This window comes from Molossus molossus, unplaced genomic scaffold (assembly GCF_014108415.1).
Source record: "Molossus molossus isolate mMolMol1 unplaced genomic scaffold, mMolMol1.p scaffold_m16_p_25, whole genome shotgun sequence".
In the NCBI taxonomy this organism is placed as follows: Eukaryota; Metazoa; Chordata; class Mammalia; order Chiroptera; family Molossidae; genus Molossus; species Molossus molossus.
Window position 1 is genome coordinate 2,840,776 of NW_023425361.1, and position 27,886 is coordinate 2,868,661.

At 39.4% G+C, this 27,886-nt stretch overlaps 1 protein-coding gene across 1 annotated transcript in view; it reads right to left on the minus strand.

Moving 5' to 3' along the window:
• Positions 1-27,886, minus strand: part of CDH8 (cadherin 8) — a 414,745-nt gene that overhangs the window by 211,450 nt on the left and 175,409 nt on the right. The window contains exon 4 of the mRNA XM_036278160.1: positions 3,093-3,212. Within this exon, the coding sequence (XP_036134053.1) occupies positions 3,093-3,212 (120 nt within the window). The remainder of the gene's footprint in view (positions 1-3,092; positions 3,213-27,886) is intronic.

Sequence of the window (27,886 nt, forward strand, 5' to 3'; positions counted from 1 at the left end):
TGGGGGTACATATATACTTTCTGATTGGTGTTTCAGGCTTCTTAGGGTATATTCCTAGAAGTGGGATCACTGGGTCAAATGGCAGTTCCATTTTTAATTTTTAGAGGTAACACCATACTGTTTTCTATAGTGGCTGCACCAATCTGCATTCCCAACAGCAGTGCACTAGAGTCCCCTTTTCTCCACACCCTTGCCAACACTTATTGTTTGATGATTTGTTGATGGTGGCCATTCTGACAGGTGTGAAGTGACTCTGTTTCTGCACAGCACTTATATCCTCCCCCCCCACACACACACACGCATGCACAAACACACAAACACAAGCTCTCAAAAAAATGTTTTGAAAGTGAGAAAAGGTGTCACAAATAGAGCCACACTTAGACTCTCTAGGAAGAGCTGACACTCTGCTTTCATTGGCTCACATTCTAGTGTAACTGTGCAGACATTTACCCAAAAATGTTTCTGCTTCACTCCTATCCATTTCTGTTTCAGCTAAAGAACTCAGGTTGGCGCTTTATTGACTGTCTAACTGAGCCTCTATTTCTTTCTGCATTGTGTCTGCTTTGGTTTAAAAATTGATCTCCACTCAACCAATATTTATTGAGCAACTACTGTGTACATGTTTCAAGTATCATTTCTCTTCATTACATTTTCTCCAACAGCACCATAATGTACTTCCACAATGGAATACTACTCTGACGTAAAAAAGAGAACATTTTACCCTTTGTGATAGCATGGGTGGACCTAGAGAACATTATACTAAGTGAAATAAGCCAGTCAGAGAAAGACAAGTACCAAACAAAATACAGGCATGGGAAAAAAGGGCAGGGACATCTGTAATACTTTCAACAATAAAGATACATTTTTAAAAAAGAAAGAAAAGTATAAGATATGAAGTAAACATCAAGTAATAGGTATGCTTTAAAAATAATAATAAAATAACCTTGGCTGGTTTGGCTCAGCGATTAGAGCGTCTGCCCGCAGACCAGAAAGTCCTGGGTTCCATTCCTGCTAAGGGCACGTACCGCGGTTGCAGTTTGTCCCTGGCCTGGTTGGGGTTGTGTGGGTGGCAACCACTTGATGTGACTCTCTCACATCGATGTTTCTCTCTCTCTCTTCCTCCCTCTCTCCTTCCCACTCTATCTGAAGATAAGTGCAAAAATGTCCTCTGCTGAGGATAATAATAATAATAATAATAAAATAAAAATCAGATAATTGTGTTTCTGTAAATTTGGAAATGATATAACTAAAATGAATGAATGTAGAGATAGACACTCATATGCTGGGGAAAATGTAAATATTAAGTGTTGGGGACACTTCATTAAGCAAATGGCCTTAAGTACTCAAATCCCCTGACTCAGCAGGAGCTTGTGCTACTTCTATCTCATGGTAATTTATTCTTGAGGTGTAAATTATTTACATGATATTTTATGCTTCCTTTTATTTAAGTTGAAAATAAAAATCTGTCTTCCAAAATGAATTGTTAGATACTTGCATGTTGAGATTAGCCTTTCTGACTTTTTTTCCCTTATATTTGATTCAGTGCCTGGCACAAAGTGAATTCGAAATGAATATTGGCTGGATTAATATCTCTATTATACTGGGAATGGTGACCAAAAGATCCCAGTGAACCAATAGTCAAGGAGCAAAGGAGAAAATGATTCAACTCTACTTAAACAGTAAACGCATTACTGTTTTACAGAAGCGCTTGTACCACAATTACCACCTATGAAAAGTGAAGTTGAAATATATCTGATGGTGGCTTTGAAATTAAGGATCTGGTTGTGAGTTCCAATTCTGATTCTAACTCTGTCACTGTGACTTCGGCCAAGTAATAAGGCATCTCCAGATTCTTTCTTCTTCTTTAAAATCCAGAGCTCTGTCACTTCCCCAGGTCATAAAGGAGCCCAAATGAGATGGAGTTCATGGCAGACTTCCTTCTCTATTGAGGAGGAATATGTAATTATGCTCCTAATTAATGCTTCTTAAAAGATTTCTTTCCTGTTTTTAAATCTAAATTCAATTTTAAGCCATGACCTGTTTATAAATATACTTATTTTCTCACTTATAAATGCATGAGGATTTTACTTTTTGAATTAAAGAAAAGCAAAGAGAAGCTTTAAAATTTTAATTTAATTAATAATTGAATTAATGTTACAACATGAAAATTATCTCAATAATACTGAAAACTCATGAATCAAAGAAATGCCATTATATGTATATGTAGCTGTATATTAAATGATTCTGCTTGGAAATATGCTGACTAAACTACCAGATACAGAAAAATACACACAAATAATATTGTTTCTCATGATAATTTGCAAGTGTGCTACCAAAAAGTATATGGATTAAAGTCTAACAAAAAAAAATATATATATATTTATATATATATATAATTTATAATATATATATTAAAATATTAAAATTAAACAATAAAAAGATTTATCTTCATCTACAAAATCTATTATTTAATATAATTATGGTTTCTAAAGTGTGTACCCTCAGACTCAGAATATTGGCTAGGTTTAATATTGTTGGTAATAACTATAAGATATGTTGTATTTAATATAACAATACATTATATTATAATACATATTAATATCTTCAGAAAGAATTCTATATAATGCCACCCATTGACATATACCATGTGTATGGCTGATATTTATTGCTTCATCTGTCTTGATTACAAAAGTGCGAGGTAGGCTCCAAGCTCACTGTATAGATGCACACGTGGAAACTGAGATACATAAGCCAAGCATCATACAGCCAGTACATAGTAACTAAATTTATTATTAAATTTGATATTTAAGTCTGCCTGACGCATAGGCACATTTCCCCCCCAGGATGAAAAACGGTGGCAGGCCAGCTGTTAAATAGGTAATACTGCACAAAGAGTCTGCAATTTGTCTTAATCAGTATCAAAATGAGTGTTGATGTTGTCATGTACCACACATGCACAGAAATCACACATTCAGATATTATTGATCGAGGCAGTAAAGTACTTAACCATAACATTTCATATTCCAAATTCCGAGAAAAGTGTTTCCCTGAAGCAATAACATGGTGAAAGAATTAAAATTTAGTTCACAAACCTGTTTCAGGCTCAATGGAAAAATAAGGCTGCCCTTCCAAGATACTATAAACCAACTTGGCGCTGTTCCCATAAACTGGGTCATCCGCATCAGTGGCTGTTACATTAGTGACAGACGTACCTAAAAAAAAAAAAAAAAGGAGAGAGAGCAAGAAAGATATTAACACATGATTCTTTGCCAAGAGCTAAAATTTGCTAAGCATATCCATACAGAAATCCAGTGTGGGAATAAGGAAGAAATCTTTAATCTTTTTTAAGATATGGAGATAACTACCCTATCATAACTTCACCAATATTCAAGTCTTTTAAAAGAAAGAGTACTGCTAAGGGGGAGTACTACATAAAGCTAGCCCTTTTGGACTCAGTATTGTTTAAGATTTCTTTGTAGTTTACATTTTAAAGTTACCTGTCAGACTCATGTAGGCTTGGAGAACATTGAAAGGAAAAATACCAAAGAAATATGAAACATAGCTTAATAATATAACATAAAATGTAGCATTGAAGTTTCTCAAAAGAACAACTGAATATATGAAAAAATGGCTGTTGGTAAAAGCTGTATAGAAATATCAAAGAGATAACTTATTCATCTTATTTAATTCCTTAGAGTATAAAATTAGACTGGGACCACCGATTCATCAACACGTTTAGGTAATAAGACCTATAGACAATAGAAGCAAATATTTTTTGGATAAGTTATCTATTTTTTGTTTTAATCCTCATTGGAGAATTTCATTTATGTTTAGATAGAGTGGGGTGGGGTGGGGGAGAGAGAGAGAGAGAGAGAGAAAGCATCGATGTGAGAGAGACACATCGAATGGTTGCCTCCCCTGACCAGGGCCGAGACCAAACCCCAACCAAGGTACGCGTGACTCTTTGGTCTGTAGGCCAATGCTCTAACCACTGAGTAAAATGGGCCAGGGCAAGTTATCTATTTTTTATTTCCTCATTCATTCAGCAGTTAAGCACAAAAGGGTGTCTGATATAAAGTATATATGCTAGGACAAAATCTACAGGTAAAAACTTACAGTTTGGTGGCAGAGGGGAGAGGAGGGAACAGACTGCTACACAGGGAAGTTCAGTGCAAGGCAGTGGCACCAGGTCTGGACCCACCACTGAGTCTGCAGAGGGTGTCAGGGCAGCTTGCTGAGAGACGTAGCATTTGAGCTCAGTTATTCAAGACAGGCAGAGTTTAACCAGGGCAGTGAAGGAACTCTAAGCAATAAGTCACATATAAGTGAAAGCAAAGTACTCTGAGAGACAATAGGTAATTCTGAAAACTGCTGAAACTAGGAGAAATGGGAGAAGTCTGGTGTGATAACAAGGGTCATATTCCACAAGGACAGAGACAACATCTTCCTGACCCAGTTAGTGTGGGACACACAATAATTATCAGACATACATATGCTCATGGAAGGAGTGGGTGATTGAATAGACAATCTGACGGTTTCGTGAGGAACGGTAGGTAAGCACTGCAGCTGCGTTGCCTGGAAAGTAGACTCTGAGACAGAGATTTCTTGCAGAATTTGTATGGGCAAGTCCTCTTTGGTCAATAAATTGGAGAAGTAATAGGACAGTAATGGACCCCAGTGGCACCTGGGCTGTGACAGTGTCACAACAAAGGCCTCCGTGGACTCCACTGGGGACTCTAGAGCTGGCATGTCATTGAGGACATAGGGCCAGGCTTTTAGACTCCAGCAATGACCAGTTATTGGATATGGGAACCCCATGGAAATGGAGGTTGGGCCTTGGGACAGGCAGCTTCCCTCAGCTGAGGGACAATCAATGTGGAACACCTAAACCATCAACATGAACACTCCTAGCAATGAGGCAGCAGCATCTCAGACCTGAGAGGAGTCAGGGGTGGACCTCAGCAGCATACTTCTGTGTTTACTGAAATAAGGTAGAGGTTTTCCAAGATCTAGCCAACCAAAATCTCTTGGAAGCATTTTCAATTATGAATGCTACACAGGAGAATGTAACAATGATATTGTTGAACAGTTGATTGGCCTATAAAATTGGAATTTCTACTCAGAATGATGATTAAACAAAATCTATAGTTAGAAAAAAAAAAATGCACTGAATGTCATTCCACCAGACACTGGGAACCACATAAAAAAAAAAAAAGGAAAAAAATTTAAAAAATTAAAAAAAAAAAGCCCCGGCCAGTTTGGCTCAGAGGTTGGAGTGTGGGCCTGCGGTCCAGAGAGACCCGGGTTCAGTTCCCGCTGGGGGTGTGTGCCTCGGTTGCAGTTTGATCCTGGCCCTGGTTGGGTCGTCTGGGTGGCAGCCACTCGATGTGACCCTTTCATGTTGATGTTTCTCTCTCTCTCTCTCCCGCCCACTCTATCTGAACAAGGAATGGAAAAAGTGTCCTCGGGTGAGGATTTAAATAAAACAAAAAACAGACAAACTTAATGCTAACGTTCACAAGTAACTCATCAACTAGTTGGTGGAAATAAGCATGTGAAAGTACAGTATTAGTAACTATTTGGATACTGTGTGGGATGGAGAAGAACTGGAGAAAAAACTTTCCAGATGGGAGGTGGATAATGAGATTTAAGTTCCAAAATAATGTTTGAAGAGGAGAGATAACTGGGAGAGTCAGCCACCAAAGTGAAGGTTGGAGAGGCAAATTGAGAATAAGAAACAGGGCATCTGAATGCTAAATGGGGGCACAGGCTTTATCCCACAGGAAACAGAGAGGACATTTCATTTAGAGATCAGTCTGACACCGTGGGCATCTCTCTCTGATTGTGCTCCCAGACCGACTGAGGCCGAGATGTAGACGATGAGGAGATCACGCTAGTTGTGAGGTTAGAGCAGCCACCCAGGAAAGAGGTGGGAAAACATTCATACTAGGTCATGACAATAAAAATGGACATCAGTGTACTAAGTGTACATAAGATGTTCAACACGGAGATAAAATGAATGAGGGGCAGACAGGAACTATTTTTATTTGAGAGTCCCTGAGAGAACTGACAGAGGCCAGGGACTGATAAGAAGGGCAAACTCCTCCCTGAGAAGACACGCCCCAACTTTTTGTTTTGCTGTCTTGGGTTTTTACTTTGACTTTTTTTTTTTAGAAGAAGAAATGTTTTGGCCAGTTATGAAGCAACACATTCTCAGAAAAATAAAGTCGAGGGGCACACTCAGTTTGATGTGAAGGTGATGAGTGTGGGCACTCAGTGCCACACACTGCCCGGGCACTGCAAAGAGATATATGTATTCCTGTCATCAGCAAAATTACCTTCTATGGGTGACTCTTAAATAAAGAAATGTCTTCATAGAGGAAAACATAAATTCAGATAGTTTCTGAACAATGACAGAATTTCTGTGTATATATGTGGGGTGGGCATATTCAGGCAGAGTTGCCGGGGGTTAACAGTTTTGTTGATGGAATTCTTCTAACCTATTTTGAAACACTTACCTCTGTCTCTTCGAATCATTTATCCTGTCTTAGTCTTAGATTTCAGATTGACAATAATATTCAAGTTATTATGAGGGTTAATCAAAATACTAGAGCTAGAGGTCTTGCTCAGAAATGACTACATGCTAAGCCTAGGATTACCAAGTCTGTCTGCTTATCAGAATCTTGCTTTGAAAAATACTTAGATCTCTCTGGTCCCTTTAAGATCTACGGGACAGCAAATAGGAATGATGGTGAGGGGTTTTAAAAAATCTTCTCAGGCAATTCTGATATAAAGCCATAGTTCAGAACAACTACACTGGGCACCAGACTTAAAAATTGAACTTCACTCTTCACCATTGAAGCATTAATTTCTATTGTGATAACTTTGAAGAACTCTTACTTAGATGTGTTTGTAAAATGAAGCATCTTTTAGACTATTTATACCTCATTAAGGACCATGGAGATGATTTTTGTTAAATGAGAGTTGGGGAAAGTGTCCTGGGAGTTTACAACCACAAGACTGGTCATCATATCTATTTTCATTGATTATTATAACCTGATGCTCATATTATGAGAGGCACCTATGTTCATGTCCGCAGACACCAAGGTGGGAGTAAGCACACTATTTGCTTGCTCTGCGAGTCAGCTTTTTCATGTGGGTGGATGGTAATTTTTATTCTGCAAATCTCAAGGATTTGTGTGAGGAACAAATGAGATAATATGAAGTTTATAAAAAAAAAGTGGCTGAGAAGATAATTTGGAGTCAAACTGTCATGAACTAGATCATTGCTTAACAGCGGGACACATGCCCACCCCCTAATGAAAGTCATTATGTGTATTTACAAGTGAGACTGCATAATAAACTAATTTTAAGTGGTGGTGATGTGTGATTTATAACTAAGTGTAGTTCTGCCTGATCCTTTTGATAGTAGGATATTTTCTTAAATTTGGAAGGGGTAGAACACAAGGAGACATTCCCAAATGTAACAATATGTTCATGTCCTTTTACCAAAGAAAACATACACACACACACACAATCTCACATCCTCCCATCCAGTCCAGCTAATGCCAGTTTCCTCTGTGGTATAAAGTTGCTGTAGGCTCAAAAATAAAATGTGTTTTGATGTCATAAGCACAAAGTCAGGTACTGGGTACACAGTCAATATCAGTTTCTCGATGCTATTTGAATGGATATTATTGCAATCACCCAGCCCATACAAATTCCACACACTTGCCAAGACGAACTACTGGACTGGGGTCTACAATAGAGCTAAGGCAAGCTTTTCCCTACATCCTCATCCAGAATATTCCTGCCTGATGCCTGGCTTCTCAGGAAACCTGCCTCTTTCAAGTTCAGACATCTGGAAATAAAAAGGCAGCATGACTTTCCGTCAAGGATGACATTCCTCCTAATAGTGATTCAAGACGGTTAGCGCACCTGTACGTGGGAAAAGAGGTCTGTGAAGGTTTTGTGGATGCATTCATCAAGTGATTACCCGGAGGTGGGAAAATGGATGCTTTGAGGTTAATCTTGTAGCCAAGATTAGGCTACAAACTGCGGTATAGGCTTCTCCATGGAATGCATGCAGAATGCAGACAACAGAGAAAAATTGAAAAGTAGAAACCTTGTAGGATAATGTTTCTTCAACGCAGCAAGTGTTGGTGTGTGATAAATAGGACCCTGAGTAATACCCACAGAATATAACAGGATTCTCTGTTTGTGTTTCCATTTGGAACTGTTTTTGTCCCTTTGTTGAGGATACAAGAGACTCATTTAGCTAGTGACTATAAATTTGATGCTGTGCCATTGCTCCAAGAAAGCCCCTATTACAATCCAACTTGATGCTGATCCTATTATAATAATATAGCTGCTGTATTTCCAGCTGTTGTCAACAAAAATGATCCCCATCCCCACAATTTATCCTTCCAGTAACAAGTCTAGTATGAACGTGTTGATTCCAAGGTGAATTCTGCTTTTAATAGGCCCATTTTTCTGCATTTAGTTAAGTGAGATTTGCCAGTATGCTGCATAGATCTTAATGAACAGAGGGCCCACAGTATTATCTGCTTCTTGCAACACCTTCAAGTTTGCTCCCATTAACAGCGGGACTCATGCACAGCCCCATAATGAAAGCCAACACTACAAGCAAAATTAACCATAAAAAATTCTATACTGACAGGTCAGAGGTTCCAGTTGGCTGACGAACTAAGGTCAAAGGTATTTGAGGAGATCAAAAAATGGCAGCGGAGTGAACGGAAGCTACACAGACCGTCTCCCAGAACCAAACTGGAATTACAACTATAACACAGACAAATTGACGAAAAAAAACAACAGAAAAGCAGCTTTCGAGGACCATATAACCAGGGACACTGACTCCATCCCGGTAGGATTGCGAAGGCGCGAGACGGGGGCTGGGAGCCCATGGTCGGCAGCTCGGCAGCGGCCTTAGCTGTGAGCAGCGCCCTTGGGTTACACTCCCAGGTGGCTCCACAGCGCAGAGCCGGGACAGAGGCTAAAACAGCCACAGCCACTCACCTTGGACTCCGGCAGAGGGAGGGCAGACTGGACTGCAACTGTGTCAGGACACTCAGGATTTATAGGGCACCCAGAGCGTTTGATGAGTGCCAGCCACACAGGACTGTGGCCACATTGCTCCTTCCCAGGGCTCTGAGGAGAGGCAGCAGCCCCTCCCTGGGAGGTCCAACCCCACCCTGTGGGCCATTGAAGTGCTAATTGAGGCTCATTAACAACCAGAATCTGCCCCACCCTTGTGAAAGCCCCTTGTGCTGAGCACCTGAGGGAGTTTTTCAATCAACTGACAACCCAAAACTCATCAAGTAACCTCGACTGCTAGCCTCCAGGCAAAAAGCTAGAGGATAACAGTACTTTTCCTGGGCTGGCAACTTTAACCAGGAAAGTAAGACTTGACAGTGGTGTAAAAAGTGGGTCCGCCCTCACGCATCTAAACACAGGAGAGGGAGCCACAAACAGCAGAACACCAACACCCACAGGGAAAACTTGACAGGCTCCAAAGCCCACTGTGAGAGCCAAAATGGTGAAACACAGAAAGAGAAGCCAAATGAAAGAGCAAGACACCTCCACTGAAGATGAGATCAATGTGGAGCAATTAGGCATGTTAACAGAGCTAGAATTCAGAGCCATGATCTTGAGGAAGCTGAACAGCATGAGTAAGGACATAGAGACACTGAAAATAAGCCAATTGGAAATTAAAAACCATCAAGAAGAGATAAAAAATGACATATCAGAAATGGAAAACACATTGGAAGGTTTAAAAAGCAGAGCAGAGGAAGCTGAGGACCGGATCAGTGAATTAGAAGACAGGGTAGAAAAAATCAACCAATCAGAAAAACAAAAGAAAAAAAACTATTAAAAACCAGGAAGACAGCTTAAGAGAACTGTGGGACAACTGGAAACGGAATAATATTCGCATCATAGGAGTTCCCGAAGAAGAAAATGAGCAAGGGTTAGAGAATATTCAAAGAAATAGTGACAGAAAACTTCCCTAATTTGGTCAAGGAAGAAGGCATTCAAGTTCAAGAAGCACAGAGAGTCCCAAGTAAGAAGAACCCAAACAGGCCCACACCAAGACACATAGTAATTAAAATGCCACAAATTAAAGACAAAGAGAGAATCGTAAAAGCAGCAAGAGATCAGCAACAGGTTACCTACAAAGGAAAACCCATAAGGCTCTCAGCTGACTTCTCACAAGAAACACTACTGGCCAGGAGGGAATGGCATGAAGTAATCAAGGTCATGAAAAAGAAAAATCTGAATCCAAGACTACTCTACCCAGCAAGGCTATCATTCAAAATAGAAGGTCAAATAAAGAGCTTCCCAGACAAAAAAAGGCTAGGGGAATACATTAGCACCAAACCAGCACTGCAAGAAATGTTAAAAGTACTGCTGTAATTAGCAGGAGAAATAGGAAGAAAAATGGAACCACACTAAACAAAAATGGCAATACATAAGTACATATCAATAATCACCTTAAATGTAAATGGATTGAATGCTCCCATAAAAAGACACAGAGTAGCTGATTGGATAAGGAAGCATGACTCATTTATATGTTGTTTACAAGAGACCCACCTCACAACAAAAGACTCACATAGGTTGAAAGTGAAGGGACAGAAAAAATTTTCCAAACAAATGGAAAGCAAAAAAAAGCTGGGGGAGCAATTCTCATATCTGATAAAATAGATTTCAAAATGAAGACCATAACTAGAGACAAAGAAGGCCACTACATAATATTGAAAGCATCTATCCAACAGGAAGATATAACCTGGATAAACATATATGCACCCAATATAGGAGCACCAAAATATATTAAAAATCTTCTGGAGGACTTCCAAGGAGAAATCAACAACAATACAATCATAGCAGGGGACTTCAACACCCTGTTGACAGCACTAGATAGATCCTCTAGGCAAAAAATTAGCAAGGAAACAGAGACTCTAAGTGAAGCACTAGACCAAATGGATTTAATAGATATCTACAGAGAATTACACCCCAAAACTACAGAATACACATTCTTCTCAAGTGTACATGGGACATTCTCAAAGATAGATCACATGATAGGACACCAACTAAATCTCCACAAGTTCAAGAAGATTGAAATCATATCAAGCATTTTCTCAGATCACAATGGCATGAAACTAGAAATCAATTGCAACAAGAACATGCAAAGACATTTCAACACATGGAGGCTAAATAGCATGTTATTAAACGATGAATGGGTCACCGAGGAGATCAAGGAAGAAATTAAAAACTTCTTTGAAACCAATGAAAATGAACACACAACAACACAAAATCTATGGGATGCAGCGAAAGCAGTTCTGAGAGGGAAGTACATAGCACTAGAGGCCTACCTCAAAAAACAAGAAAAATTTCTAATTGACTGTCTAACCTCACAACTTAAAGAATTAGAAAGCAAACAAAAAGAAAACGCCAGAACAAGTATAAGGATGGAAATAGTAAAGATCAGAGCAGAAATAAATGACATAGAGGCCAAAAAAAAACAATTCAAAGAATCAATGAAACAAAGAGCTGGTTTTTTTAAAAGATAAACAAGATCGATGGACCCTTAGCTAGACTCACCAAGAAACAAAGAGAGAAACCCAAATACACAAAATCCGAAAAGAAAGAGGAGAAGTAACAACCAACACCACAGAAATACAAAAGATAGTTATCAACTACTATGAACAACTATATGGCAACAAATTCGACAATCTAAGAGAAATGGACAAATTTCTAGAAACACACAGACTTCCAAAACTGGATCTGGAAGAGATAGAATACTTGAACAGACCAATAACAACTAAGGAAATTGAAGAGGTAATCAAGACTCTCCCAGCAAACAAAAGCCCAGGCCCAGATGGCTTCACGGGGAATTTTACAGAACATTCAAAAAAGAACTAACACCCATTCTCCTCAAACTATTTAAAAAAATTCAAGAAGAAGGAAGACTTCCGAACACGTTCTATGAGGCCAGCATAATTCTAATTCCAAAACCAGAAAAAGACACTACGAAGAAAGAAAACTACAGGCCAATATCCCTGATGAACATAGATGCCAAAATCCTGAACAAAATATTAGCAAATCGGATCCAGAAATACATCAAAAAAATTATTCACCATGACCAAGTGGGATTCATTCCAGGGATGCAAGGCTGGTACAATATTCGCAAATCAATAAATGTGATACACCACATAAAAAAAATGAAGGAAAAAAACCACATGATCATATCAATAGATGCTAAAAAACCATTTGACAAAATCCAGCATCCATTTCTGATAAAAACACTCAGCAGTGTGGGAATAGAGGGACCGTATCTCGACATAATAAAGGCCATATATGAATGACCTACAGCCAACATCATACTCAATGAACAGAGACTAAAAACATTTCCATTAAGAACAGGAACATGACAGGGATGTCCACTTTCGCCACTCTTATTTAACATTGTACTGGAAGTCTTAGCCACAGCAATCAGACATGAAGAAAAAATAAAAGGGATCCAAATTGGAAAGGAGGAAATGAAACTGTCATTATTTGCAGATGACATGACATTATACATAGAAAACCCTAAAGACTCCATCAAAAATCTACTAGACTTAATAAATGAATTTGGCAAAGTAGCAGGATACAAAATTAACGTCAAGAAATCGACGGCATTCTTATACAGCAATGATGAACTCACAGGAAGAGAAACTAAAAAAACAATCCCATTTACCATCGCGCCAAAAAATTAAGATACCTAGGAATAAATTAACCAAAGAAGTAAAGGTCCTCTTTGCAGAAAACTACAGGACATTGAAAAAAGAAATAGAGGAAGATATAAAAAAGTGGAAGCACATACCCTGTTCATGGATTGGAAGAATTAACATCATTAAAATGTCCATACTATCCAAAGCAATCTATAGATTCAATGCAATCCCCATCAAAATACCAACGACATATTTCTTAGAACTAGAACAAATACTTCAAAAGTTCATATGGAACCCAAAAAGACCCTGAATAGCCACAGCAATCTTGAAAAAGAAGAACAAAGAAGGTGGGATCACAATACCAGATATCAGGTTATAATCCAAAGCGACTGTAACCAAAACTGCCTGGTACTGGCACAAGATCCGGCATATAGACCAGTGGAACAGAACTGAAAACCCAGAAATGGACCCAAAGCAAAACGCTCAATTAATATTTGACAAAGGTGGCAAGAGCATACAGTGGAGTCAAGACAACCTCTTTAATAAATGGTGTTGGGAAAATTGGACAGCTACATGCAAAAAAATGAAACTAGACCATCAACTTAAACCATACACAAAAATAAACTCAAAATGGACAAAAGATTTAAATGTGACCTGTGAATCCATAAAAATTTTAGAGGAAAATGTAGGCAACAAAATTTCGGACATCATACGAAGCAGAATTTTCATTGATCACCTAAGGCAACAGAAACAAAGGAAAAAATGAACACATGGGACTACATCAAACTCAAAAGCTTCTGCACAGCAAAAGAAACAATCATCAAAATGGAAAGACAACCCACTGTATGGGAGAACATCATTGCCAATGATGTATCAGATAAGGGGTTAATTTCCAATATATATAGAGTGCTCATACAACTCAAGTAAAGGAAGACAAAGAACCCAATTAAAAAATGGGCAGAGGAGCTGAATAGACACCTCTCCAAACAGGACATACAAATGGCCAAGAGACATATGAAGAAATGCTCAACATCACTAATCATCAGAGAGATGCAAATTAAAACAACAATGGGATATCACCTCACACCTGTCAGAATGGCCGCCATCAACAAATCATCAAACAACAAGTGTTGGCGAGGGTGTGGAGAAAAGGGGACTCTAATACACTGCTGGTGGGAATGCAGACTGGTGCAGCCGCTGTGGAAAACAATATGGTGTTACCTCAAACAATTCAAAATTGAACTTCCATTTGACCCAGTGATCCCACTTTTAGGAATATACCCTAAGAAGCCTGAAACACCAATCAGGAAGAATATATGTACCCCCATGTTCATAGCAGCACTATTTCTAATAGCTAAGATCTGGAAACAGCCCAAGTGTCCATCAGTAGATGAATGGATAAAAAAGCATTGGTACATATACACAATGGAGTACTATGCAGCGGTAAGAAAGAAAGATCTCTTATCCTTTGAGATGACATGGAGGGACCTGGAAAGTATTATCCTAAGTGAAATAAGCCAAGTAGAAAAAGACAAATACCACATGATCTCACTTATATACGGAATATAATGAACATAACAGTCTAAGGAATACAGTAGACCCAGAAACATGGAAGTAGGTCACAGACTGACATCCTCCAGAAGGGCGGAGGGGGGGGATGGGAAGAAATAAACCACAGAACTTATATGCATGTATGCATGACCAATGTACATGGACAACTAAGCCGGCGACGGGGCAGGAGTAGGGTGGGGAGGGGGGTGCCAATGGGGTAAAAAAGGTAAAATATCTGTAATAAAAAATTTTAAAAAATAAAAAACAATTAGGAAAAAAATAAAAATAAAAAGGACCAAATGACATAATGAATGTAAAAGACTTAGCAAAGTTCCTGGCCCACAGCAGGTGCTCAATAAACCATAACTTGTTATAATGAAGAAAAAAAAAAAAAGGTCTTTGAGAAAATAAGACGTTGGGTTTGGGGAGCGCAGCTCTGTTAGCTGGGCTTTTCTTTCGCAGGAGCCAGGCAGCACACCGATTCTGCACAGTATTCAGAAAGAAATGTGCTGGTGCTGACACCCTGGGCAGAGAAACAAAGGTTTGGTGCAGCATGAAAATGTGCACATGGAAAAAACTAAAACTGGGATGATGAGAACACCACCAACACCCTTTGCAAAGAGTGCCCTGCAATTCCTCTTTGGAGAATGAGTGTTCCAGTGGCAGGTAGGGGGTGAAAGCCGTAGAACCTTTGGCAAGGGCTGAAATTCTCAGTCTCTTAATACCGTCTTCAAACTTGTCCTTTGACCTTCTAGCTGCTCTGATCCAAGCTCAGCATGTAGGACCCATGGACAGAGTGTCTGGCATTGCCCTCCCGACTGTCTTACTTAAACATTCATACACACCAGAGACCGCAGCCTCACAGGTCATGGCAACAATGCAACTGCCTTCAGTATTTCAATAAAACCAAACTCTCAACCCACTTTCCCTCATCCTCCTTCTTTATTTTCCCAAGTATTAGGCAATATGAGAGGCAATGGGGCACAGACATTGCCCTGGAAAATGTTTGGGGTTGTTGTTGAATATCAGGCAATAATTTCCCAGGACCTGTATAGCTTTTGACGTTTAAATTATCACTTACTAGAAGCTGCTGCCTCTGGCCCCGAGTTTTTCTAAATGTGTCACGACAAAGGCATTGTTTCTGAGTCTTATGGAAGAGTGCTCTGGGTACCTGTGTCCATGAATGGCATGCACTTCTGGAGGTTTGTTTGTTTGTGCGTTTCTGTGGTTCCTCTCAGCACCCCCACCTGCAGTACAACAGAGCACAGGTCATAGTGGGAGACGACTGCAAGCGGCGGCCTATGCATTTCCCTTCGCATCTCTCTAAGGAACACCATAGTCTCCACCACCCTTGTGTCCTGAAGGGCCTGAAGCAGACACTCCCAGTGGGAAAGATTGCCTAAATCACACCAGTATGATTTTGTGTTTTGCTTTTGTTATTTAATTATAGAATACAAAAGCCACATGTGCAAACCTCCAAGGAACTCCTTAGAGGGTCTTTGGAAAATGAGGAGGAGTTAAACATGGATCAGTGCAAATTACAGCTTCTTTATTTAACCCTCTCTATGGAAAATTTGTCCCTGACCAAGCTCTGGAGGAATTAATAGTGAACTGTACCATTCACCTGTAAGGAGAAAGAAAAGGACCCTCTTCCTTCTATGAACTTCTGCTCAGAATGGCTGTTGGTTAACTAGGCAAGTTATGTCAGAGTGAATATAGAAGATCAAATCCTTCCCTTTTGTTGGGGATCAATCTTGTGATTTATAAAAGCCAACTGAGTAGAGAGGCAGAGGCAGCTAGCGCTTGCCATTCACTGCAGAAACCTTGCTATTAAGACACACAGTGCAGGATGAGACCCTAAACCACGTTCTTTTCTGCTTTAGCGAAGGCCTCACTGTTGCTCACTGGGTGTTCCTTTCATGTGCCAACACGCAGCTTGCGGTGAAATGCTGCTGCCAAATTCTACATGCTCCAAATTGAATTTATTACAGGAACAGGAACAAATTCTTAACTGCAGTCAGGCGAACGGACAGCACCAGAATGCATGCTGTCACTTCTCTGGCTCTGTGATTTGGGACATAGCTAGGGAAATAAAATTCAGTTTCCATATTCTGTTCTGGAGCATTTGGAGGGCTAAAGAGTTTTGCTGCCTAATGAAACATCCATGCACACTTAACATGTTCTTTTTCCAAGAAGCCTGAAACTTTCTGGAACAATTAAACACTTCAGAAAATGCATTTGAGCACAGAGATGTCGTCTCATTGCAGTGAACATCTGTAATGTGCATCGGCTGAGAGAGATGAAGACTATTATAGGAAAATATGTAACTGTGAAGGCTCATCCCTGCAAGGAGAAAGGTACCTGCTGCATTCCTATGACACCGGGGTGGTGTCCTACCCTGTGCATTTGCAAAGAGATAATGAGGACGTTTGGTGGCCTGGTTTGTGAAAACGAATAAGCTGCCTGCTATACAGTTCCATGTGTACAAACAAACCCTTCCAGAATCGGAATGCCTCTTTTAGAACACAAAAGAAAAAGGGTGTATTTTTTTTTTCTTAGGGAACCTCTTCCCAGCAATCAAGTCTTTGCTAATTCATTACTGATGGAATAAAATCCTATAAATGCTTAAGAATAAACTACCATCATTTGTGCTCTGGATTGGCAGCTATTTCCATCCTGAACTTACAAAACGATGCTACTAGTGGCACAGCAGGTGCCTTCTATAATGTGTCAGATTGCAGTTGGTACAAGCTTCACTCATTCATTCAGTCACCTGAAGGCTATCTGCATAGTACGTCCTGAGTGTTGAGCTCCAAGGTGAACATAGAAGGTATAAGAATGAGCAGCAGAGTCAGAGTTTGTGTCCTGACTGGGTTTGAAATTTATTATACCCGTGCTTTCACGTGGTTTTGCTTTATTACAGAAAACCAAAAATATTTGCTATATTTCTTTCTAGAAAGCACCAACATGGTGTAGTGGAAAACACGTACACACTATAACTATAATGTCAGAGTTTTTATTCACGTGATCTTATATGACTGAGATCATAGTCTACATCAATGACTGGCCACTCTCAGGGAGAAACAAATTATTTGTTTTATATCCTTAAGACTCAGTTTCCTAATCTAAAATAAGGGAATAATGCCACCTACTTCCTACTCTTGTTCTGAAGCTTCGAGAGGGCAGCACACAATCAGTGACTCTGGGTGAGGGCGCTGTGTGAGCCACAGCCTGGCTGTCTTGGTCACACCACTTCACCTACATTTGATAAAGTATGAATTTGAGGCTAAGATGAAAAAACCTGTTTATATTTTTTATTCTTTTAGAATAAGCTTAATTATCTAGTTAAAGCTAGGTATGTGCCCCTAGCGGGAACCAAACCCGGGCCTCTTCAGTCTGCAGGCTGACGCGCTAACCACTGAGCCAGGCCGGCCAGGGCAAATCAGACTTTTAAAACTGGCAATAGTGTGGCTGTGGTCATCCTTCTTTCTCCTCCTCCAGCTTTTTAAAGGTATAACTGACAAAAAAAAAAAAAGTACTATATTTAAATTGTGTATAACGTGATGATTTGATGTAGTTATACATTGTAAAATAATTACCACAATCAAATTAGTTAACATATCCATCACCTCACACAGTTGCTTTTTTTCCCCCTGAATGTGAAAGACAAGACAAGTAACTCTCCTACCAAACTACAAGCCTGGGAAAGTAAAAGCCACTGAGCCATTGGGCTACTGGAAAGGGAAATCCTAGATACAACAGGGTTAGCTGGGCAATCATCACAGAGCTATGGTTTCAAGATTTTTAAAAAGAGTATTCACTAACTCATCCGAAGCACACCATCCTGCTAAAGCAGAAGTGAGTTGGGCTTGTCTCCTATTTGGGCCCTTCATGACTTCCATACATTTTTTTTTTAAATATTTTTTCTTTTCTTTTTTTTTTTTTAATTCTCAACCAAAGACATTTTTCCATTTATTTTCAGACAGAGTGGGAAGGAGAGAGAAAGAAAGAGAAAATAAAAAAAAAACATCGACGTGAGAGAGACACATCGACTGGTTGCCTTGCGCACGACCCCGACCAGGGCCAGGGACAAACCACAACCGAGGTATGTGCCCATGACCAGAATCGAACTTGTGACTCATTGGTCCGTGGGCCGACGCTCTGACCACTGAGCCAAACTGGCCAGGGCTTCAATATATTTCTAATGAGCTGCTGCTATGTGTCAAGTCTTCTTTGAGGCCCCTAAGAAACTTCCTAGTTAGATAATTCGTGCTTTCCTGAAGGTCAGACTAGCAGGAAGGCATCAAGTTAAACAATTAACTAACAATGTGACTGATAAGTACGAGAGGTGGAAGAAACATGCTGGATAACATGGGGGTGGTGAAACTGCTAAAGCAAGGTTTTGGAGATGAAATTGGATTTAAGATTAGCTGAAGATATTTTGATTAAAGTTAAGAAAAAGGGTGCTCTTGAGTCAAAGTTCAGAGGTGGAGTTGCAAATCAGAAGAATCCCCAAAAAAGAGCTTAATCAGTCTGGAACTTATCTAAGGAAAATGGCAAGTTAGAAACAGACTTTAAGCAGCTCTTTCCACCAATCCCGAGTCCACGAATCTCCCCGACTGTTTCTATTACCCACACACTTGTTCAAGCAAGTTCATTCCTACACTTGCCCAACCCATGCCTCTGGCTTTTCAGATCCAGATTAAGATGTAGTTGCTCCTAAACTAAATCATTCTCTCTTCTGAACTCTAAAAATACTTCATTTGACTGTCTCTGGGGCACCTTTTACTTTCTATATAAATTGCAGTGCATACAAATTTTTCCCTTGTAGGGGGAAGGTTTTATGAAAACAATATTCTTTCTTATCGCTTGACTTTCTCACCTAGCCCTCCTCTCCAGAACTAACCCATTCCTCCTTAATGCTTCATCTCTTTTTTTCACATCATAAGCATAGCCCCACATGACCCTAGTGGTATAAGTGCTAAGAATAATGTCTGCAATAAAATATTTCATCATTTAATCTTTGCAACAAGCCTTTGAGCATCTGTTATGATTATCTCCAGTCAAGTAGAAAGGAATAAAGCCTGTATTAAAACCAGTTTCAAAGGTTCCCAAAACGGTCTTTTTAACCACTGTACAAACACTATACCGGCTCTGAATTTTACATCTTCAAGTGCACAGAATGAGGCCCTATGTTTTTGTATCACTCTCTTCCCTCTCAGAAGGTACCCTGCATAAAAATATTTGATAAGTAAGTGAATAAATAGTTATTTTCTCTAGGCAGACACATTAAGAAATTAATACGAAAAGTTGTTCCATTGATATTTTAAATTATGTTTTGCTTCTATTGTTCTGTCTTATTTTTATAATTTAAATAATTAGACATGAAACTGTAGGACTGTTTCCTCCTCTTAAGAGGGTAGTCATGATTTTGTGTTCCTAAAAATGGGTCTCCTTTTATAGCTGTAAACAAAAGCTAGTATGATATCAAACCCTTATATGAGTTCACGAAAATTTCCTGTAGAAGAAATGAGGGATTGAAGACTTTATTTGGGGAGGGAAAGGGCTTAGGAGGTGGAAAGTATCTTTAACAGGTATAAAATCCCTTGTAGGTACTAAGAAAAAGGGCAAAGATAGTAAGTTTCATGGGCAACAGATTAGAACTTGTTCAGGGTTCACAGTCCTGCATCAAGGATGCAGTCACATTCATGAAGGTTAACCTGAGAAGCTCAAGCCTGAAAATTGGGTGTCAAAGACAAGCTTATCATAGAGTGAATGATAGCCTGAATGCTACCTCCCATGCAGGGCGGGCACAAGTCTGACAGAGAGCATCAGTGGGAGATGCCACAGGAGCATTAAGCAAATCACCCATGGTGAGGGCAGCAGCAATGGTCAATGAAGAAGGGGAGTGTGGGCCGCTAAACTCTCCTTCCCCAATGATAGGGCTTGAAGTCTGGTAGATCTTTTCCTGTTATGAGTAAATCCCTCTAGACTTTCTGATGATCCACAAAAATAAGGACTTTCTGCCTATCTTGCTAAAATGTGCTTAAAGAAATTCTATTGGAAAAAATAAATGAAGATAGCATTTCTTGAACTTGTACTACTCCTTGCTAGATGGTCTGCTAACATTACATAGGGAAGCTCCTTAATTCCTATGAAAAAAAAAAAATCACAAACAGGGTACTATGGGCTGCATTTTTGTGTTCCCCCCATTCGTATGTGGAAATTCTAACCCCCATTAAAATAGTATTAGGAGATGGGACCTTTGGGGGAAGTTAGGTCATGAGGGTGGAGCCTTCATAGTGGTATGAGTACCCTCATAAGTAGAGAAAAAAGAGAGTTCTCTCTCTCTCTCTCTCTCTCTCTCTCTCTCTCTCCCTCTCTCTCTCCTCCCCCCCCCGCCCTACTGTGTGAGGACACAGCGAAATGCCATCTGCAAGACAGAAAGCAGTTCTCACCAGACACCATCAGGTCTTGGACTTGCCAGCCTCCAGAATTGTGAGAAATAAATATTTGTTATTTAAGCCACCCGGTCTATGATAATTTTTTATAACAACCCAAAGTGACCAAGACACAGGGTCTCACCATCTCTTATTACCAGAATTCAGATTATAATTTAATAAGCTAGCATTCACATCCAATTCCATTAGACCCAAAGCCAACACTTCTTCTATTCTATTTTTATTTTATTTTTTAAACAATAATAGTTCATTTATTATTTCTCATGATTCTGTGGTTTGACCCCAGGTGTTTCTACAGCTTTTTTTTTTTTAATTTTTCCATCACCTTTTATCTCCCTTATGTCCTTTTCCACCTCCACCACCATCCCCCTCCCCCTGCAATCACCACTGTTAAAAAGGAAGAGACATATAGTATTTGTATTCTGATATCAGTGTACATTAAAATAAATTCTACTTCTTATAAAAGCAGTAACTTTGAATAGAAAGAATTAGAGAAATATCACCTGGTCGTAATTCCAAATTCTAGGTGAAAGAAGGCAGTGTTATCATTAATTATCTCCGACTGTATGCTACACAATATGTAGGTTCTTCATCGTCCCTTACTCTAGTCTCACACTCCAAATATGCTTTTTAAGCTAATACTGTCTCTATTTCTAGGTGGGAAACAGATTCAAAGAAGCTAAATAAATGCAGTAAGACATATAATTAGTACTACTTTAACTTAGTTTCATTTTCCCTCAAACCTAATGATAACTGGTCAAGGATACCAATACATCTGAAACCTAACGATACAGCTAAGAACTTCACACATATAATCTTTACAAATAACCAATGACATGAGGGGTATTATTAGAAAATTTGTCCTGGGCCCTGGTCGGTTTGGCTTAGTGGTTAGAGTGTCAACCCTTAGAACAAAGGGTCTTGGGTCTGATTCCTGATCAACGGCATGTACTTGGGTTGCAGGTTCAATCCCTGGCCCTGGTTGTGGTGGTGTGGGAGGCAACCAGTTGATGTGTCACTCTCACATTGATGTCTCTGTCTCTCTCTCTCTGTCTCTCTGTCTCTCTTTCTCTCTCTCTCTCTCTCCCTCTCTCCCTCTCCCTTTCTCCCTCTTTCTCTCCCACTCTTTCAAAAATCAATGAAAAAATATCCTCAGGTGAGAATTAACAAAAACAAAAAAGCAAAAAAAAGTGCCCTGGTAAATAGACCCCACCTCAAAGAAAATTAATAATTTGATTTGAGATTAGATTAATTCACATCAATTCCTAATCCTATCCTTCCTTTGTACCTCTGGTGTGCTCAGCTCATTCCTGGATATAGGAATTCCTGGAAGCCAGTTAAGAGCCTGTTTTCCTTCCCCCAGATCATTTTAAAAGATGCATGAAAGGAAAGGACACCTCTAGTTGTACTGAAGATGTGCAGTGTGGTCATACTAAACAAGCAGAGCGTAGCATAAAAATGAAAACACGGGAAGAACAAGGGAGACCCTGATACCTGTTTGCCTGGAGAGAGTTGGAAAAGATGTATTGGGAACTCTACCTGCCTCATTAAAATCTTGGCAAAGACAAAGGAAAACCTGAAAGACTTGGCATTGGATTTACAAAAAGTGATTCAGGATCTGCCAGCATCTTAAGGGCTTTCTTTTGTTTTTCATATTAGAAGGATAAAAAGAGGAAAGAAGAGGGAGACAGGATGAGATAGAGAGGATTGGACTCTGATTATGCTTTAGCACTGAAAATGTACTTACTAACTGAAGTGGGCCATACCTGTAAGTTGTTTAATGAAATATTAGCAGGAAAACTAATATTTCATCTCTTCATCTTATTCTTTCACCCTGTTTGTATCTTTCTTTCTGTTTACTTTCCCTTAGTTTCTTTCTTTTTTTTAATTAAATAATTTTTGTTACACATGTTTCTCCTTTTTCCCCCGTTGACACCCTCCTCCCAGTCCCACTCCCCACCCCCCAAGTATTGTTGTCTATGTCCATTGGTTATGCTTATATACATAAGTTCTTTGGTTTATCTCTCCCTCCCCCACCCCTCCTCTGAGGTTTGTCAGTCTGTACCCTACTTCCATGTCTCTGGGTCTATTTTATTCATCAGCTTATATTTTTCTTTATATTTCACGAATAAGTGAGATTATGTGATACTTGTCTTTCTCTGACTGGCTTATTTTGCTTAGCATAATACTCTCCAGGTCCTTCACATCGTCTCAAGGGTAAGAGATTTTTATTTCTTACAGCTGCATAGTATTCCATGGTATAAATGTACCATAGCTTCTTTATCCACTCATCTATTGATGGATATTTGGGTTGTTTCTAGATCTTAGCAATTGTAAATAGTTCTACTATGAACATAGGGGTACATATATTCTTTCTGATTGGTGTTTCAGAATTTTTAGGATATATTCCTAGAAATGGGATCACTGGGTCAGATGGCAGTTCAGTTTTTAATTTTTTGAGGTAACATCATATTGTTTTCCATAGTGGCTGCACCAGTCTGCATTCCCACCAGCAGTGTACTAGAGTCCCCTTTTCTCCACACCCTCGCCAACACTTGTTGTTTGATGATTTGTTGATGGCAGCCATTCTGATAGGTGTGAGGTGATACCTCATTGTTGTTTTAATTTGCATCTCTCTGATGATTAGTGATGTTGAGCATTTTTTCATGTCTCTTGGCCATTTGTATGTCCTGTCTGGAGGGGTGTCTTCCCTTCCTTATTTCTTTTGCTTATTCTGTAGATGTTTATCAATTGCTGTACACCTTCATACTGTGGTTGCCCTTGGGATATTAAAAATAAGCATGGGTCCTTCCTGGCCTTCGGGAGAGGCATGGAAAGAAATGTCACTGCATAGGCTATAGCTCAGACATGTCTGAGGGGTGGGGTGTGCACAGAGGATACAGCTCCAAGTCCTGCTGGGGGAAGTTCAGGGAAGGTTAAAGGAAAGTAAATAAAATCTTTCCTGATGACGGGACATGATAAGTAGCTCAAGTTCAAAGATAGTCTATGATTTTCAAAGTATTGACTTTGCCATAAGAAATGAATAATATATGTGTCTGTGTGTAGATGTGTGAAGTTTTTTTGTATTCCATCCCCAAGTGGTGATTAAAGTAAGCCCTCTTCTAAAACTGGGTTTCCTTTAGAAAACAACTCATCCATTTATTTGTACAACACATTTGATGATATTGATATTTTTCTTAGATTTGCTTAAATTTTAATCATGATGCCATGCTGGGAAAGAGTGACTTTGTTAGGTGCCAACAAAAGATAAAAGTGGAAATTAGCAGATTTGAAAGACACAGAGAAATTGGGGAGATAAATAAACTACCAACTTTGTTTTAAAAATAAGTGAAGTGATAAAGTACCTCACTCAATTCAGTTACTTCTCTAATTTCCAGTTCTTCCTAGTTACCATATTTAAGAATCTTAGGTGAAATAGGTGAAAAGACTCCATACATTTTCCAATAATTGTGCCTTTTCAGCTATAATTTATAGCATCTCTGAGGTTTTCCCTTTTATCATTTGTACTATCTTTTTGTTTACCCTTTGGGCTAATTTGTAGTTGACCCTAGTAATAGAACCCTTTTAACTAACATTTTGTAACAGACAATCATTGATTTAGCAGTCTTGCAGAATGCCTTAAAAAGCAATGTATCCAGAAGAAGAAACTGGTGGGACTTCATAATATCACATCTTGTTTTTATCACAAATTTCCAATTTACCAAGTTCCTGTCTCATTATTCATACCAGACAGGGCCCGCTGATGAGACACACAGCCCGCTCAGTCCCTTTTGGCAATCCATTTATAACTGAAGCACAATTAATATCTTTACAGATGTTCTCCAGGCAGAAAGAAAAATGTGGCAACAAGTATTCTGTACATGTTTGAGTATAAATGTGTGAAATGAGGATATATTTTAAAAAAGCACACATTAAAACAACAACAACAACAACAAAAACAGTGGAATCTGGGCTTTTCTTGTTTTTTAAATTCCCCAGAGAAATGTTTCCAAAACAATACTTCACACTGGAAGTGAAGTTACCTTTACTAGCTCTCCAGGTTTCCGAAGAAATAATTAGGGGTCAGGATGATCATTAAATACAAACTTCACACATGATGCTCCTTCAGAGCAAAAGCATGAAGGGAAAAATTTACAAATTTCTTGAGTCCCATACCATTCTAACTTCCAAGTTTTTAATCCATTGTTAATTTTCTTGCTTTACTTCAAATATCAGTCTTTCCTTTTAGTTAAATACTGATCAATACCATCAAATATAGAGGAAACAGTGTGTTTATGGTCCAAGTATTTACTTGATATAACTATCTCATTTAGATCTCACATAACCCCCCCAAAATTAGATTTAGATCACTTTCAGAGCCTAAAATCTTATAGCAATAAATAGGTATCCAATACATATTTTTATTATATTTTACTCATTCTTATTTTTAATTGAGTTATTAGGGTGCCATTAGTTAACAAAACCACACAGATTTCAAGTATATAATTCAATAAAACATCATCTGCACACTGCATCTTGTACTCGCCCAAGGTAAAGTCTCTTTCAGTTCCTGTTGTCCCTACTTTGCCCACCTCCACCTCCTCTCAACCCCCTTCCCCTCTGGCTATCACCACACTCTTGTCTGTGTCTATTCAGCATCTATGTTTGCATAATCCCTCCATCAACTTAATAGCAGATGTTTTCCATGTGGATATTTGTAGCTTAAACACATAGTAAGCATGCTGATAGTACAGCCAGAGAAACGAACAGATGATAGACAGATAGATGATAGATAGATAGATATTTGACTTAGTCATTTCATCATTTGGAAGTTACTTTAAAGGAAGAATTAAAAATATGAGCAAGAATTATTTTTGCTACCTTCTGATAAAACAAAAAAATATTTAAGAACATTTAGAATATTATTAGTAGTAGTTATAATACTGATAAATATTTAAGTGGTTATAAAAAAATCTTGAGATAAAATAGAATGCACAAAATAAAAAAATCATACCAGAGAGAATATTTTGACTGCCAAAGCAACAACAACACTTAGGTCTCTAGCCTAGATTCCCACAACCAATGGGTGTAGGGCCTGTGATCAGAAGCCGGTTCTGATCAACAGCAAATGCATGATGCAGGGCTGTGCCAGGCTGTCTGCTGTGTACCATGTAATATGTACTGTGCTACAGTGATCTTGTGTGACTTAAAGACGCCAAAATCAGCAGCTAACTGAGAATCAGAATGTGAAGACTCTTCCTGGATATACTTTGAAACTATCAAACAAAATACAAGATGTCAGAAAATGGAGAAGTGTGTCCAGTTTGAGAACTGTGCTCTGGGTGAAGGATCCCTAGAACAGACCAGAATCCCCGGCACAGGTCAGGGCTGTGGGCCCGATACACAGTGGGGGCATGCAGGAGGCAGCCAATCAATGGTCTTCCTCATGGATATTTCTATCTCTCTCCCTCTCCCGTCCTCTCTCTCTAAAACCAACAAAGGAAAAAAAATTTTTTTTAAAGGCAGATACATCCCTAGGTCCTGCCTTATGGAAACCAAATCAGAATCTCAGAGGAGGGGACAAGAAATCCATAACACACTGGCCCATGAAAGAATTGTGTTTGTGAGTTAGGAAGAGAAAGGAGTGCTTTCACCATTCAAAAGTTACTTCAAGCTCCTAATTACCCGAGTAATGCATACTCGCTGTGAGAAACACCCTTCTTTTCAGCAGACAACTCAAGGAGACACCTGAGAAGCCAGAATGAGAAGCCTGGGCTCTCAGGACTGTGCACAGAAGTGCTGCGCAGTAAGTTAGCACCCGAGTTCGAGAGGACAGTTCAGGGCAGATTGGTGGTCAGGCCCTGTAAAGCGCCCAAGAGGGCCTGGAGAGTGAGGAAGATAGCAACTTAAAGTCCACTTTGGACATATTTAAACCAGTGTACCAAGGGATGAGAATACTTTTAATTCTCTAATTAGATAGTTGTTTACGACGCATCTGCATTTTTACTAATGGAAAGAAAGGATGACTATGGTTATTAATATTAGATAAATAATGATAAGATTAGCTGTTTAGACAAGTACCAGTATTTAGTGGACTCTTAATTCACATAAACAAGCCTGAGATAGGTTCTGTTTAGCCCTTACCTCTATTTGCTAGCATATCCTCCATGCTGGCGTTGTCCCTAAAAGGAATGAAAACCTCTGCAGTGGAGTTTTCTGAATTGTGACCCACACAGGCCAATTAAAGAAGCATCATCCTGAGAGATGGTTCAACGTGAAATTCCCAGATCCCCCACACGAAGGACTTCAGATAGAATGGTCTATGTCACCTTGTCTTTTTCAGTCTTCTCACTGTGATTAAATAGTTGTGTAAGCCCTCACTACATTCACTACATCTGGCAAATACTTCCAAATGTTGTCTCAAATCAATGCGAGAAGCCCAGCTTGGAGAAACATCTCACCAAGCCCAGTGATGTGGTTGTCATGGCTCCTCACGTGGCACCAGACACTGAGAGGTTAGAACAGATGGCTGGGCCCTGGCCGGTTTGGCGCAGCGGTTAGAGCATCAGCCTGCAGTCTGTAGAGACCCAGGTTCGGTTCCCACTAAGGGCACATACCTCAGTTTGTCCCCAGCCCTGGTTGGGTCATATGGGTGGTAACCACTTAATCTGTCCCTTTCATGTTGATGTTTCTCTCTCTCTCTCTCTCTCTCTCTCTCTCTCTCTCTCTCTCTCTCTCTCTCTCTCTCCCTCCTACTCTATCTGAACAAAATATCAAAAAAATGTCCTCAGGTGAGGATAAAAAAAAAGAACAGATGGCTGGGCCCCTGTCCTCACCAGGCCTGAGCTAGAAACAGGGACTCAAGTGCAGCCCGTCATTTTAGAATATTTGGGTGGACATGTCTAAAATGCTCTAGTGAGTTCCACAGTCATGTGAGGGGCCACTTTTCACAGGGGGAAGCAGACAATTATAAACTTGAAACAACTCTTATATTGTCTTTTTTCCCCCAGAATATATCATGCAGTTTTGTGGGTTTTTTGCACTTCATTCCTTAATACCTATCCATGTTATTTTTTCAAATGTGAAATAGTTTTACAAATGTTCTGGTAACACCCCTGACAGATGTATCACACCTCTCTTATTTTGTTT